The sequence below is a fragment of the Malurus melanocephalus genome, unplaced genomic scaffold, assembly GCF_030028575.1.
Source record: "Malurus melanocephalus ecotype Western Australia unplaced genomic scaffold, MMel_1.1 scaffold_4, whole genome shotgun sequence".
In the NCBI taxonomy this organism is placed as follows: Eukaryota; Metazoa; Chordata; class Aves; order Passeriformes; family Maluridae; genus Malurus; species Malurus melanocephalus.
Window position 1 is genome coordinate 1865241 of NW_026623236.1, and position 15349 is coordinate 1880589.

At 40.1% G+C, this 15349-nt stretch overlaps 1 protein-coding gene across 5 annotated transcripts in view; it reads right to left on the reverse strand.

The window, feature by feature from the left end:
• Positions 1 to 4242: 4242 nt before the first annotated feature.
• Positions 4243 to 15349, reverse strand: part of OGFRL1 (opioid growth factor receptor like 1) — an 82458-nt gene continuing 71351 nt past the window's right edge. For 3 of the 5 annotated variants that reach the window (XM_057368991.1, XM_057369006.1, XM_057368999.1), the window contains 6 exons: positions 12945 to 13031; positions 12348 to 12429; positions 9590 to 9668; positions 9433 to 9499; positions 9145 to 9290; positions 4243 to 7147 (listed from right to left, as the gene is read on the reverse strand). In XM_057368991.1, coding sequence (XP_057224974.1) covers positions 6388 to 7147; positions 9145 to 9290; positions 9433 to 9499; positions 9590 to 9668; positions 12348 to 12429; positions 12945 to 13031 — 1221 coding nt within the window. In that variant the 3' untranslated portion in view covers positions 4243 to 6387. Of the gene's footprint in view, positions 7148 to 9144; positions 9291 to 9432; positions 9500 to 9589; positions 9669 to 12347; positions 12430 to 12944; positions 13032 to 14442; positions 14766 to 15349 lie in introns of those variants that run through there. The other 2 variants (XM_057368983.1, XM_057368975.1) reach the window with 2 other exon arrangements.

Consider the following 15349-nt stretch of genomic DNA (forward strand, 5'->3'; position numbering starts at 1 on the left):
GTTATTATAGTATACATTTTTCTGAAATTAAAAAACAAACCATGGACTTTTCTAAAAGTTCACTCTGTGCCTTCCCTTGTTCCTCTACTATCCATGATCATTTTGCCACTGACGACAAAAAAAGGAGGACCAGAGCCTTTAATTCCCTACTTTTAAGTGCTAATATATTTACAGAAGACTATACAAACAAGAGCCAAACAGCAGTTACACATTATTAGAGCTACACAATATTTGTACATGTTGCTAAAACAATACTGCTAAATGAGGAAGCTTTATTAGTTCAGASTTTTTGGCTGCTGTTATTAAAAATATATTTACCTGAAAGGAAATCCAARTATTTCATTTTACAAACGATTTAAAATATAGCAGTAAGCAACATAAACTATTGCTTTTTATGTTTATACAATTTCTTTTGGCATAACACTGCCATACAGTTGCAGAATTATAAAATTTCTCTTTATAGTGCATTACAAATCCAGAAACTGGTTACCACTCCTACCACATACATATGGTATTGGTACTACCAAACATGCACGGCATTCTGTAATTAAACACTGCAAAGAAATACAGAGAAGAGAGCAGGACCATTCATAAAAACTGACATAGAGGTGTTACATTTTGCAAGTAAAAATTGTTGGTCTTTGAGTTTTTTCTTTTAACTGCACTTTTTTCTTAGAATACATTTGAACAATGAAGTCAATGATMTTTTCAAATTTTATCAGTGCAAAACTACACTTAATCATCTGCTGCAGAAATCAAACTGCATAAAGGGCAAACAACCATGGAATACGTTAAAACACAGAAAAAAAAAAGAGCAACTAATGATTTGCAAACATGCTTCAGCAGATCTCAAAAATATAAGTGCCATAACCCTTTTTACTGCAAAACAATAATTTTCACATGGTTARCCACAGTAGTAAGTACATTCAGTATATTTCACAATAAACTTTAGTTGATGAATACGCCACTGAACTTGTAAGCGTGGTAGAATTAAAGAGCCACGTTTCTAAGAAGAGACTTCTTTCAGAGAAATTTGCCAATTCTCACATTTTTTTCTTATAGCAAACAGCATAATGCTTTTGAAAATAAATATAGAGGTGATTACAAGTGTAAAGCCAGATGAGGTCTCTATTGAATTGATCTCTATAGCTTTTGAACTACATTTTAGGAGTCCATTATGTATGGCATGTAATGAAACTATTATTCTTTAAAGTAAATTCTTGCTTTCACCCAAAATTCTTAAGAAAGTGTATTTAAGAACAAGAGCTGTACACAACTTTCAGGAAAAGAAACAGTTCATAGGCAATACTGAGCACAAAGATATTACAGAGACACAACTTACACTCCCCTTGGAGAACTGCATCTAAGTATCTGTTAGCAGTGAGCCTGTGGTATTTTCCATAATGTGAATTGAGGGGGCTGTAAATGCTTAGGCCTTTTTTGACCCATCCCTCATTTTTCAGACTCTGATGGCCACCAAAAAATAGCTTTTTAGCAGTTACTCCAATTACAGTTGCAACTGTGAACATGTATCAAAACAAATTACCAAAATGTGGAATGATAACCATGGCTCTCAGCAAACACCAGAGAGAATTTCCATCTTGYACATGATCACAATGTTACATTCACTGACTCATTGATGCTGGTTTCTCCAGACAGAGGTACCTCACTCATATGTGATCTAGGAATAGGTTTTCCATGTGACTGATTTTAGTTTTACACCAGCAAGAAAAAATACAACGCTGTTTTTTAGTTGGTATCTGACCTTTTTAACACTTAATCTACATTTTAAACACTAGTCTACAAAAGGATTTATGCATAAAAACATATTCAGGAGGAACAAGTAAGGTAGAATTGATATAAACTTAGGACAAGTTTCTGCCGAAGCAGTCGCTTTCTGCCTAAAAACAGAAGAAACATGGGACATTTTCTACTTAAACAGGTATTTTGTCATTAGAATCTCCCATGGCATTTAAAAACTGAATTGGAGTAGATTACTCTTCATCCTACAGTACTTTTACTGTTCTGTTTAAATGCAGTAGCATTCTTGAATAAACAGCTCTGAGACAAATAAGAGATCGCTTTCTCCAAACAAAATATTATTAAAACATGGAACTCACAGCCACAAGGAATTGTGGTGGCCACTGCTGGAGGCAGGACAAAAGGCTAGAAAAACCTTTGGTTCTGATGCAAACTGGCAGTTCTAAGGACAATGTACATCATCAGCATGATATTGTTACACTTTTATTAATGGCAAAAYTTACTTCACATACTTGCATCTTATTCATAAATACAGCTTTTGCCAAGGAAATGCAATAAGATATGTTCCCTGCAAAAGTGTGGTGTAAAAAAATGTCACTTAAACATATATAACTTACTATAAATTGTGATCAGTACCATCACAACTGCAAGAAAAAAGGTGTAAAAAACTGCCTCAATTAAACAGATGTACATAAATTTTATTTAAAAACAAAAAAGAACTGTTTTCCATTTAAATCCAGTAAATGTCACTTGTCTTACCTCACTGGATCATCCATCAACATTATACAAAGCTCCTAAGGTCTGTAAACCTTCGGGTTATAGCACAGACATATGCAAGTGCAGATTATTAGAATTATTCTGGAGTAGTTCAGGGAGGCTTACATGAAGGTTACTTAGGTTACATGAAATATTAACGCTGATTATACAAATACCGAATACATTAGAGGGCTGCAATCTCAGAGCAGGAAACTGAGGAGCTGACCCAAGCCAGGGAACAGCTCTCAGAGGATTATTGCACGTATTTTTAGCATCCTTCAGGATTGTATTCGAGCAAAATGAACATGAAGAACTCAGACCTRCTCCTAGGTACGTGCACACATGTAACTGCTCTCCTCTGAATGGTCTGTGCTGCACACCTCATGTACCCAAGCTTTCAGTCACCAACACAAGTATCAGGTACAGAGGCACAGTGTGTCTGGCACAGTAGGGCACAAAGCTGTAACTAATCTTAAAGTGCTGCATTTTTGCATGATTTGTATGATCGCCTTCACTTGCATCTGTATACTCAGTAACATTTTTTGCAAGTTGTACATCATATCCCCTCACCGTAAGATATTTAAAATCAAATTCACAGGTATGTGCATGTATACACTATTCCCAGTTAACAGTACCAGAGGCTACTGAGATGGAATTATTTGGAAAGAACCTTCATATGGGACCTTCTGTTCAATATATGAACATCTCAGATTCTAGTCAAACACTGGGCCAAAATGCACTGTCATAGCCASTACACAGAAATCCCTGAATACTTAAGCATATAGCAAGAAAAAAAAAAAAATTAGGAGTGACCAAATGACCTGACTTCCTTTGCATACCCTCAGTTCCTGAAGAAACCGCTAAACAACTATGTACTGGCATTTATGAAAATACAATAATTTCAACATACAAATGCTGTACATATATACTGTAAATCTGAAAACCAATACTTAGAAACTTCAAGGGGTGCTTCTGGTTGCTAAAGTCATGATTCTGTAATAAAAATGCATACAGTGCACCCACTTGATCCTTACAAACCTCAATGGGATGCTATGCTGTATGATTGTCCTGGAATAAATCCTTCTTTCCAGTACTTGCAAACTYAGAAGAAACAATTCCTCTATGAAAAGAATCATAAAATGTCACATTTTGAATAGAACAGAATTTCTTAAAGCTTAAGAATCCCAAGGAAGTAATTCTGTTGATAAAGCTGTAAAACAAGGATTACAGAGTGCAGGAGCCCACCTGACACACAAAGCCTCGCTTACATAGACCCCATAGTTCTTTGTAGGCAACATATATGCCCCTAYTCTTCCRGGAAAACKKAGAGAAATATACTGAGTTSCAGATAAAAAAAAAWTTAARTTGCAGAGTTAATACAGATATAAGTACCAAAGTTCTTRACAGTATTTTCAGATACCCTGGCCCCTTAGTGCAGACAGCTCTGCCAGATTAAAAGTATATTAATTATGAATGTTGAACCAGTAAGCATAAATAGGTGAGAGTTAYGTCATGATAACAGAATAGTGTACTGCAGAGAAATCTTCTGGATGAAACATCCCAAGAACTTTGCTTAAAATCAGAGCAAACTTTTTTTTTTGTTCAGTAGACAAAAGACCTCCTAAGGTCACTGATGTTCAATCAAATTACAGTATAAATACAGTAACACCTCCAGCATCCCTTATTTCACTTCAATACTCTGCATTTTGTGTGATGTGTTTAACACTAAAATCCATAAATTGAAGGCTTTGTAATAGYTACTTATGCTATAGTTATGCTCCTTATACACCAGCCATCCATTTTCCCTATGCCACTCAAGAAATAACCATGTAAAAACAACACTATGAAGGTTGCATGGTTAGGCACTCAAGATTGAAAAAGTCACAGACAGAAAATGAAGTATCCCCCACTTTGCACACATGGAGGGGCAGAGTCCTTAACTACACAGACCAGTTTTATCACAGCATTTCCTCAGCCTTCTGTTCTGAAGGTCAGAGGCAAACACAAACAAGGGGATCCCAGTTCAAGTTCAGGGAACTGTGAAAGGCTTTTGAGGATCTTTTTGGCCTTAAAAACGCTGTGGCAGCAGGAGGAATGCTTTGGGGCATTAGACAGACTTAATGCCTACTTGAATGATCTGGGTTACCCTAAACAAAAAATCCATGTGCGTAAGTTCCTTTCCTCACAAGTCAGCACAGAAGGGGAAATACATCTTCCTTCTTCCCTTCATCTTTAGGAAGGAAAGAGCCTGATCTTTGTCTATGGGTACCAAGATCCCTAAATACCACTCTATTCGATCCCGAGAACCAGCGCTACCTGGGAAAAACAACGGATGATGCATTGCCATGACAGGCATTAGCAAAACAGAATATAAGACATTTTGTCCATGCTCTGAAACCCCTGAAAACCTCATCACTTTGAGTTACAAGACTTGAATAAAGTCCTGTAGCATTCTGACACTCAGACTCCAGCCAGCCCCTTGCCTCATAACATTTAATTAGAAATACATTAAAGGCAGGGATAATATACTTTTAAATAAAAAACACATAYAGAAGTTTTAGAGTATTTTAAGACYGYAGGAAGTGTGACTTGTAYCTGCATTATTTTTTAATACATATTTTGCATAACTAAATTGCTGGGTACTATTTTGTTTGATTTGAATAGCAGGAAATCAGAAGAAGCTACTCAGGGAAAGCAGACATTTCTTCAGCAGAAGCTGTGAAAGATCTTAAAAGGGAAATTCCTACTTGTTGGGCTCCAGCCAGGCCAACAGACTGGCCTGCCTCAAGTCTCTGCTGATTATCAAAGTAACATAAAACTGTGAGAGACTTATGATAGAGAGCAAAGAGAGGAAACAGACAGCTGGAAAGACACATCAGGACTGCCTCTGTCTCTGAGACCAGCAGCAGTGGTCTTGTATTGTGCAGACCCTACCCAAAACTGGCCAAGAAACATCAGAGTTCTAGTATGACCCAACTTAGCAYGCCTGGTGACCTTTTCTCTGTTGGCTTTGCTGATTAGGCACTGCTTTTCAGCTGCCCAGAAGCATTCCAGGTACTGAAGCAACTGGGGGATTTGCCTTATCACAGCTCAGCAACAGGGAGCTTTCAAACTGAGACCAAAATYGGCTGATAGAAGAGACCCCTCCCCCCAGATTAACTGCCACAAATGAGTCAAGAGAAGGGAGAATTTAACAGGGACTAAAAGAAGTCTAAAGTGCAACTTCCCTTGTATCCAAAAGCTGTGGATACAGTTCCATTGTAAGTTTAAACTTTTATTCAATGTACAGTGATTTCCAGCTGCACAGGACATGATATACGATATCCGTTGTTAAGTGCCTCCAACAAAGATGCTAATCTAAGGTAAAAGATACTGTGCAAACACTGCTGTTAAACATGAACATAGTTCCTAAAAAAATAACCACTAGGGTAAAAACTGTGTTCTTGAAATAATTTATAGTAATTTTATAAATGGAAAATGGAACTTAAAGCAAGCTTAAAAGAAAGTGAAAAGAAACTTAAAAATTCTTATGTTCCAAGGCTTTTTGGTGTTACACTGTTTTTTTTTTTTTAAGTACTGGCTGAATTTTTAAAAGTAGATAAGCTTTTCTGTGCAATCTGGCTGGAAAAGATAATCAACTTCTTAGCTTTCAATATGCACAATTGTTTCAAAGAGACACACCTGGCTGACTGTTGATAAACTAAGTTTGAAAAAAACAAAATTCATTAACCCAGCAGAAGCCTAATCTGATGCATTTGCAACAAGCATAGTCTCGTGAACTTGCACTAGATGGAAATTTCAACCAATATGAAGGAGCAATGAACAGTTTGCTTCATTCAATGTGAAACAAAGATTTTTTAAATCTCAGACTCATGGTTTGAGCTCATCCTTCGTTTTTGTGGTGGTGCCCCCTGAAAGTGTATCCTTATCAAGGTTATCTTGTAGATCTGCTGATATGTCATCTGAAGAATTCTCAGTGTTACATAAATCTTTCTCTGTAATGCCTGGGTGATTTCCACAGTCATTGTTCGGATTTTCATCATCTTTTTTGGAATGAGAAGCGTCCTCCTTTCTGTCTGAAGTATCATGAATTTCTTCTGATTTTGAAAGCTGGCCGGTATCAGTTTCACTGTTCTTTTCACTGTTGTTCTGCCTAACAGCATCACAGTTCACTTCTTGTTCATCCTGATCATTTTCTTCCCCATTTTTTGTGAATTCTACCTTTCTTTCTTCAGTTGTTTTACCAGCTGAGCTTCCACTAGCCGATGTATTCTTAGGCTCTTTTGGTTTCTTATGCTTAGAAATATGACTATTGGGAATAGAAACTGGAGATGCTGGCTTTTTATTTGCTTTGCCTCCCTCTGTCTTCAGTTTTCTTGGGGGTCCCCAGATAAAATGCTCTGAAGGTGTATAATGTTGCTGGGCAAATCTCAGCAGTTTCCTCCTTTCTCTTCGGTCTCTAATAGTATAGACAAAATATTCTAGAGCACTTTGCTTAATGTTGGGAATGGTATCTTCCACAAGAGCTTCATGCAGAATAAATTTTACCAGGGGAGATTTGAAACTCTCATATCCAAGCTCACCAAGACTTTTCAGAATTCGAGTGATTCTCAAGTAGTTATGTTGAGACCTTYGAAAGAAATGGGTAAAAAAATTCTATTGAATCAGAAAAAAAAAACAAAAACCATTTTACAAACACAGAACTGGAACCACAATTTCTCAGTCCTTTTTATCACTTCAGGYATGCACTTCAGGCTTTGTGTACTCTAATTTCTCACAGCTGCTGAAGCTTACTTGCATCTCCTTAGCTAGGATGTTGTGAGTGAAAATAAGTGTTTGTAGAAAGMACTGAGGGAGGGGGCTGAGAGAACATAAAATCAAACATATACTGATTTTGATTCCTTCCACTGTATTCTGTATGAGAAGAGCAACAAAGCTGGTAAAGGGTCTGGAACCCTAGGTCCTATGAGGAGCAGCTACAGGTAATGGGGTGACTAATTTTGGAAAATTAAGGCYCAGGGGAGACCTTCTTGCTCCCTACAATTGCCTGAAAGCAGGATGTGGCAATCTGGGGGTCAATTTCCTGTCCCAGGCAACAGGTGACAGGACAAGGAGAAATAGCCTTAGGTTGCACCAAGGGGAAGTTCAGGTTGGATATCAGGAAAAATTTCTTCACTGAAGGAGTGGTTGAGCATTGGAAAGAGCTGCCCAGGGAAGTGGTGGAATCACCATCCCTGCAAGTGTTCCAAAGATGAGTAGTTGCAGCATTTAGTGCTATGGTTTCATTGATACRGTGATGTTTGGTCAAAAATTGGACTCAAGGATCTTGGAGATCTTTTCAAACATTAAAGATTTTATGCTGCTCTTGTTCTGGGGAGAAAACCCAGTCCGTTTATCAACTATAGGGTTTGTAGTATACTTTTAGTGTAGCTACAGAACAGGATTCATTGTACTTCACTCAAGTTATTTAAAAGCTGGGTCTCCAGCCAAGATTAGTATCTGCATTACCAATACAGTCAGTGCTGGGGGAAAACAAGCAACTCTGGAGAATAAGTCCCAATCTTGTAGGAAATACCTAAGCAAAAATAGTCTTCTGAAACTGCTTGTGAAGAGCTCTTTCCCTCATAAAGTACACCTACRCAGTAAAACTTTAAAGTTTGACTTTTGCATGGATAAAATTAAGTAAACAGAGTCCCAAATCCTAACTTAAAACTGTAGCTACTGGTAAGAACAGGATTAAAACCATGCAGTAACATTTGTGCTTCCTGAAAACCTGTTTCATCTGTGGCCTGAGTCTGAGCCCACACCCATATTGGCTCATGCAATGTTTAAGTAAAATGATTAACAAATTATTTCTACTATTCACCTGGAATCATGCATCAGCAATTGCACCTACAAGCTTTCACCATGACAGGAGAACAAAATTCTGCAAGAAAACAATCTGCAGCTCTAAGGTCAGAGGTATTAGGAAAGTGAGCAAAAGATTTGAAAAGAGGTTTTGGTACAATTAATCTATATGACAGAAAATTCAGTGCAAACTTAGGATCTACATAATACCAATGAAAARTAACTGATATAATTTGCTGAACATTGGGCCAAAGTTTGAGTTAATGCATGTCTAAATCTCTCCAGATCAGCATTTAAATTAAAAATATCTAAATACATAGTATTTCATGTTTTGAGGATGGAGGGAAATCTTGTTATTTAACTTTCATACAGGTGTGGAGAATTTGATCTTTCTCAAAAAGAAATGTAAATACAAAGATAAGCCACTTGTTTTTTTCCAGGTGAGAAGCAGYGCTTTGGGATTGGGTGGAAATGCATTCAGTAGCATTCAGTAGTAGTTTGGAGGAGTAGTTTGGAGCTTGGATCTTCTTCAAAACCATGTAAAGTTGTATTTTCAGGGAATTCAACTATGTCAGTTCAACTGGTAATGGGTGAAAAGCAGAATTTAAAAAAAAAGGAAGGAGGAATGTAGAGATAGAGGCACAAATCAAGCATCAGCTATTTATTTTTCCCTTTTTTTTCTGGCAATCTTTGAAAAAAAACCTTTGCTTTCCCTAGAAAACAAAAGGATAAAGAGATTCCATAGCAATTCTAGCAAGTGGAGTGCATGTCATTACTTACTCATTCAAATGCTGAAATCTTTCTTGCCAGTTAGCAGCTCGTGCTACATTTCCAGTTTTATCAATTAGTTTTATTCCAAAAAACTCCAACATCATTTTGTAAGCCAAAAGGAATCTTCTAATTGCTTCTTTTGTTTTCTTGAATTCCTAATAAATAAAGAATACATCCAAAATTATAAGTGGCACTAAACCAAGTACTTCGGCATCGTATAAGACAAGTCTACATAACAAAAAGCAGTTCTGTATCAAAATAAATGTAATGTTTTATATTGAACTCAATTTGTATTACCTCAATTTCATATGTAGTTAATTCTTTAGCATAGAAGTTCAGCCCTTGTTCCCTCAGTGGGAAAAGCCTGTTAAAAGAAGAAGTGCAWTATGGCTCAGTACATGAAGACTTAGTCAAATTAACGCTTTGAAACAGAAATAGGTAATAAATGACCAACCACTGTATGTAAGTGTGRTTATGTTCCAGTTTCTCATAGTCTCCTTTCCATTTATTTAGGACTTCTTCAATATAAACCCCTGCATAAAAATAATTTGAAAAACAGTTAGGTAGCCAGCAAAACCAGCACTCAGCTACTTAAAGTACATGCGTTGTTAACATAATGACAGAAAAAATTAATTCTCTTTCASATAATATGTGAAATAAGGTCTACTGTAGCCATAAATAAATAAATTTAATTTAAAATTAGCTACTATAACTTGGTTAAAAAATAAGGTATTTATAAAATGTTAATATAAACAAAACCAACTGACTTATACTGGGTTGCTAACAAGGAAAGGTATGTGACAATAACCTCTGTAAAATACATCTAAGAGTTCTCATGTCATAGATCCCTTTATCATACTGACTGTTAATTAAGAAATTGCTTCCATAAAATACTGCACTGTGAATCACCTCATTGCTTTTACATGACAAAACTCTGCATCTATCTATGTCTGTCTATCTATTCACCCATCCATCCATCTATCTAATCTTTGTAGAACAAAGCCTCAACTCTTTATGAAATTTCCCACACCAGGAATCTCTCCAGCTTCAAATAACCTTATGTGGTGGCCAAGCATCACAGTGAGACTCTGCTCATGAAATTCAGTCACGAGCACTTTTCCAGGTACTACACAACTACACAAAGTACATAAAAGCATCCTTTTTGTGACAATAACGTTGTTCCCAAACTTGTACAATATCTTTCAGTGAATGAGCATGGTGTTTGTTTCTATTCTGAAACCAACAACAGTTTTAGTACTGCTGCACAGCCTCTCCCAAAGTCAGAYAGYGTAAGAGCAGCCTAAAAAACCCAAWCYCCCATATAGATAGTCTCCTACTATCCATTAAAGATGCCTCTTCCCCCAGTGAAAATTTTCATTTGGRTCTCAATGGCAAAGGAGGACACATTTAATACTTTTATTTAAGAAATGAAGACCCAGATACATAGACTTGGGTCAAGGTGGTGGTTACTCTTTTCTGTTCTCACTACAAACTTCTGCATAACCAGAGCTCACAGCCAACTACACTTCAGTCTCCATGGCTTATCAGTTACTTTTTACATTACTAACTGTGGTTTTCTCCTAGGATACTATGAGAAATACTATTCTTTACAAATTTTTGGAGGGAAGCACTCCTCTAGCTTTCACGATTGTCTCTTCTTGTAGCTAATCCTCTTGAACTGCTCCTTCATTTTGAACTTTAAAGGACTTCTTTCCAACAACCTTTTCTGTCTTGTAGTTTCAGATCCATATGGTCCCCAGGTTCACACAGACCTCGGTGCCCTTCTCTTTTTTTTTTGCATCTGTTCTCTGTGTAATGTCTCCCAAATCTGCCACTCCTTTACTGGCAACTCACAAACCTATCTCTTCTTGCAGTCAAGCCAAAACACAGCATCTGCCTGTGRATATCTGGATAAAGCTCAAGTTGGTTAAAGAAAAGGTCTTATCTTTCTTTCACAACCTGAGTTATTTTCTCACTTGATAAGTGTATTACCACTATCTTGTGGTATCTTCCAACTTTCCTGTAGGTACATCTTCACGTTCTTCTGTATAAAATTCCTTTCCATCCAGCTTTCTATCAGAACTCTCACATTTTGCAYTCCAACATCCTTTTTCTTGACCTTGAAAAGCACTTTCTTGTCTTGCTTCCATCCACCCTGAATGCTCCTGAATGCAGCTGCCCTGAATGCTACCTTGAGTGCTGGTAAGATCATGTTTCTGGATTTTTTTTTATAGTGCCCTTTTTTTTACATTGCATTCTTCCATTGTGAAGCCCTGTTCTGTAAAATCAAACAAAAACTGTACACTTTCACTTCCAAAGCCTTTGTGACCTGTCCCTTACTTATCAGAACCCATTTGTTGCTATGAGACTGATCCTGCTTCCAMCAGGATCCTGCCTCAGAGGCAGCCTACACACCTCACTTCACTATTTCCTACCAAGCTGCTCTCATGCTAAGAGGATCTTTTTGCAAACATCTTCAAAGTAACCTTCTCACCATTCTTTAAAAAAGCTGAAAAGCTTTTTTTTGGCCTTCAATTTGTCTTTTTTGCTAATGGCTAAGCTCTCACGTGCTGAGACTCCTGTCTATCATCCTAACCCAGACTGCTTTATTGCCTCCTCCTGTTTCCCCATCTGTCTGCTACCTTCTTGTCTCTCATACATTGACTGCAAACTCCCGAGAGTAGAGCCTGTCATCTTTCAGCTTGTCCTGTGTTTGTGCAGAATGCTGGCTCTTGCTCCACTACCAGAATCATAGGGACATTGAGAAAGGGCTTTATTATTGTTATTACAATAATCTCATACAAGATTAAACCACATTTTTTCCCCTTGCACAGTTCTAGGGATAACACCCATAGATCCCTGCCACTCCTATTCAAGCAGCAACAGTTTGTGTAGTATAGTAGAACAACTTTAACTTTGTTTAATAAAAGATACTGCCACTGCCTTAAAATAGAAGTACAAACAATGTCCTATACTACTTCATGTTGATAATGTCTAAGAAAAGCACAACCTCCCTAGAGCAAAAGCTAACTCTGTTTTGAGCATAACCTGCTCTTGTGTCATCAATGTGCTACTCCAGCATGGGAGGTTCATGTTGTACAATACATTACTATACACTTTCAATTTACCACAATTATCACCACTGTATCAATTTGCTACTCTCATTATCGAGCATTCTTTTGTTATCACCATTGTTGTCTCAGATTACTCACCATCAGGTTTGAACGGGATTTTATTTTTGTAAAACCGGAGATTGCACAAGTCATTTTGATACCGAAGATCTTTAAAGTTCTGCTAAAAGAAARGAAACAAGACATTATCAGCCTACAAAAACCTATCAAGACTATCCAGAAAAGTGATATTGGTTTGAATAATTTAAGGAGAAAAAAAATGTCAGAGTTTTAGGAACTACAGAGCTCTACTCATGCACTTAAAGACTGAGTTTAAAGATCTGGAAGTTCTTTCTGGCTGCTACCTTCTGCTGCTGAGGCAGCAGCAAGCATAGCAGCACCCTCACTTYGGCCTCAAGGAACTTGACAGACAAACAATCAGTCATCCAAACTCTATAATCTACCCTCTTTGATATTCAAGGCACAAACCTTTTCCTGGGCTCCCACCACAGTTCCCAGGCTTACACATCTGATGTGTTTGCATGCCCAGGATGAAAAGACATTGYTTCTCTCCCAGTAGCCTACTTTGGGCCTCTGGATCAGCTTTTTGATTCTCATTTCTTGTACTTATTGGACAACACAAAGGTTTAAGAATGTTTTCTACCAAAAAGGAAATTTTAAACCATAAGGCGTTCTTACTGGATACTGATGTCGGTACTTGTATAAATCTCTTGCTGCGTAGAAGCTTCTCTTTGGCTTGGCTGTCAGCTCAGTTCCATCACCACTCTGAAACAGTGAGAAAGCAGATAACCKCACACAAACATCCTAAATAGAGAATTTCTGTAATATTAAAGTAATTGCTTTTCATTATGGATTTCAGTAATGTAAACAAACATGAGTGCATGTATTTGCCTACTCTTTGTCAAACACTGAAAATTTCCTCCCTCAATACTTAACACAACACACTTTAAACGTAAGTAAAAAAATRTAATATAAAATACAAAAGCAAGACTAGGAATTATCCTTCCAATGTGGCTGAATTTGATTTAAATCAACAGGCTGATTGTCATTCCAAATGCAAGACTTCAAAGTAATCTGGCAAGTGCTAGTGCAAGATGAAATAAGTAACTGAACTTGAAAATGCAGAGACACCACTATTTTAAGGAGAAAATCATACTGTTTGCAAAATAAAAAGTCAATCCCTATGTGTCCATAGACTTAATTACTAYTATTGCACCCTGTGGAAGAAAATTAATAGTCAATCAAAAAAATTCATTCTACTCCTTGCAATACGCATTCAGTAAGTTAAAGTCAGGCCTAAAAGGGGAAGTTCTTCATGACTGAACTGGACATTTGCCATTCTTAATGCCCAACCCATGTCTTATCAATTGCACAATGACAAACAAGCAACTATTTTCATTCCTCCTTTCATAAGGCCAACTCTGGCCATACCTGCAGGCAAAACACGCCTGCTTGAACAAGAAACACCCCTCGACACTTGGTTATCCGGCACTAGTATCACCATGTGTCAAGCAGAAAAAGGAAACACGCTTATGCTTATTTAATTCTGCATGGTCTGTGAACCAAAACACAACACATCTAGCAAGCTAAAAAAATGACCCAGCTGGTCCACCCTACACTGTACTGTAACTCAAGTAAAATTATTGTCAGAGGAACACTTTATTTTCTTAAGGTCGGCATTTACAAAGATTCCTAAAGAACAAAAACTCGCTATGAAAATTCCTCACACCCACCGAGTACTCACAAATCCATTGCTACATACGATCCCATATTCAGATTTTTATCCCRTTCAATTAAGAGGCCACGTTCAATGCTCCATTTCATTTAAAACACAGCCTTCCCTGCAAATAGTGGCTGCGGGAATGTCAGCGACACCAAGGCCTCGACTGTCTCCCAGTAATGACAGGGGAGGGGTGGGGAGAGATAAAAACGGGCTGGTCCCTACTGGAGATGCAGCGCTGGCTGTCCCCAGCCGCTCCGAGCGCTGGGCAGGTGCCGCCGGCAGCAGCCCGGGCCCGCGAGTGCCGCAGAGCGGCGGCAGTGGAGCTGCCCGGAGCGGGGCTCGGGGCTGCCCGGAACGGGGCTCGGCTCCGCCCGTCCCCGGCTCGGCCGCGGGGCCGCGGGCAGGGCAGGGCAGGGCAGGGCGAGGCGGGGCCGCTCCCGGCGCTGGCGGTACCTGCTCGGGGCCGGCGGTGTCCGCCTCTGCCCGCTCCGCGTCCTCCGGCGCTGGCGGGGCCGGCGGCGGCTCCCGGGGCCGGCAGTCGGCGGCGGGCGGCTCGGCCGGCTCTTCCCCGCCTCCCGCGGCGGCGCACACCCCCTCCTGCCGCGGCTCCKCCGCCTCGGGCTCCGAGTCGGTCTCCCAGGTGGAGTCGCAGTCCTCCACCGTGGTGGGCTCCTTGAAGCTGACCCCGCTCAGCAGGCTGCCCATCGGCCCGGAGGCCGCGGAGGCCGAGGGCTCGGAGCGGCCGCGGGCTGCCTACGGCTGCGGCATGGCGGGGCGGGGCGGCGGCGGCCGGGGCTGCTCCCCCGCCCGGCCCCAGCCCACGGACACGCGCGGGGCGGAGCTGGAGCCGCCGAGATTTCCACAAGAAACACGCGCGCCCAGCCCTGGCGGCGGGCACCGGGCAGTGCCTGGCCGCTGGCACCGCGGGGACGGGCGGGGCGACCCGGGCCACTCGCCCGCCGCCACCCGGCACCGAGAGCCGTGCTCCAAGGGAGAGGGGGAGGCTCCCGCCCAGGGGTGCGCCCCGCGGGGATGTCGCTGCCCGGAGGGGACCGCGCTGKCCCCTGGAGGGTTAGGAGAAAAGCGAGTGGGTGCGGGTGTTCATCGGGAAGAGTGGGGATGGTGGCTGCTCCAGAGCAGTGGAGGAGATGCTTTGTTCAGTGACAGAAGCGGCCGTGTCACCTGCACCGTGCAAGCTCCGGCTGTCCACTAGACGTGGGGATGGTTGCGGTGAGGGGGACCGCAATGTGTATACGGGTACAGAGAAGACAGGAATGGAGRGGGTAATGCTGTGATAACCAGCCACTTTCAGCTGCTCCTAAAACTCCTGCGAGTTTGGGAATAAAACTGACATAATGTT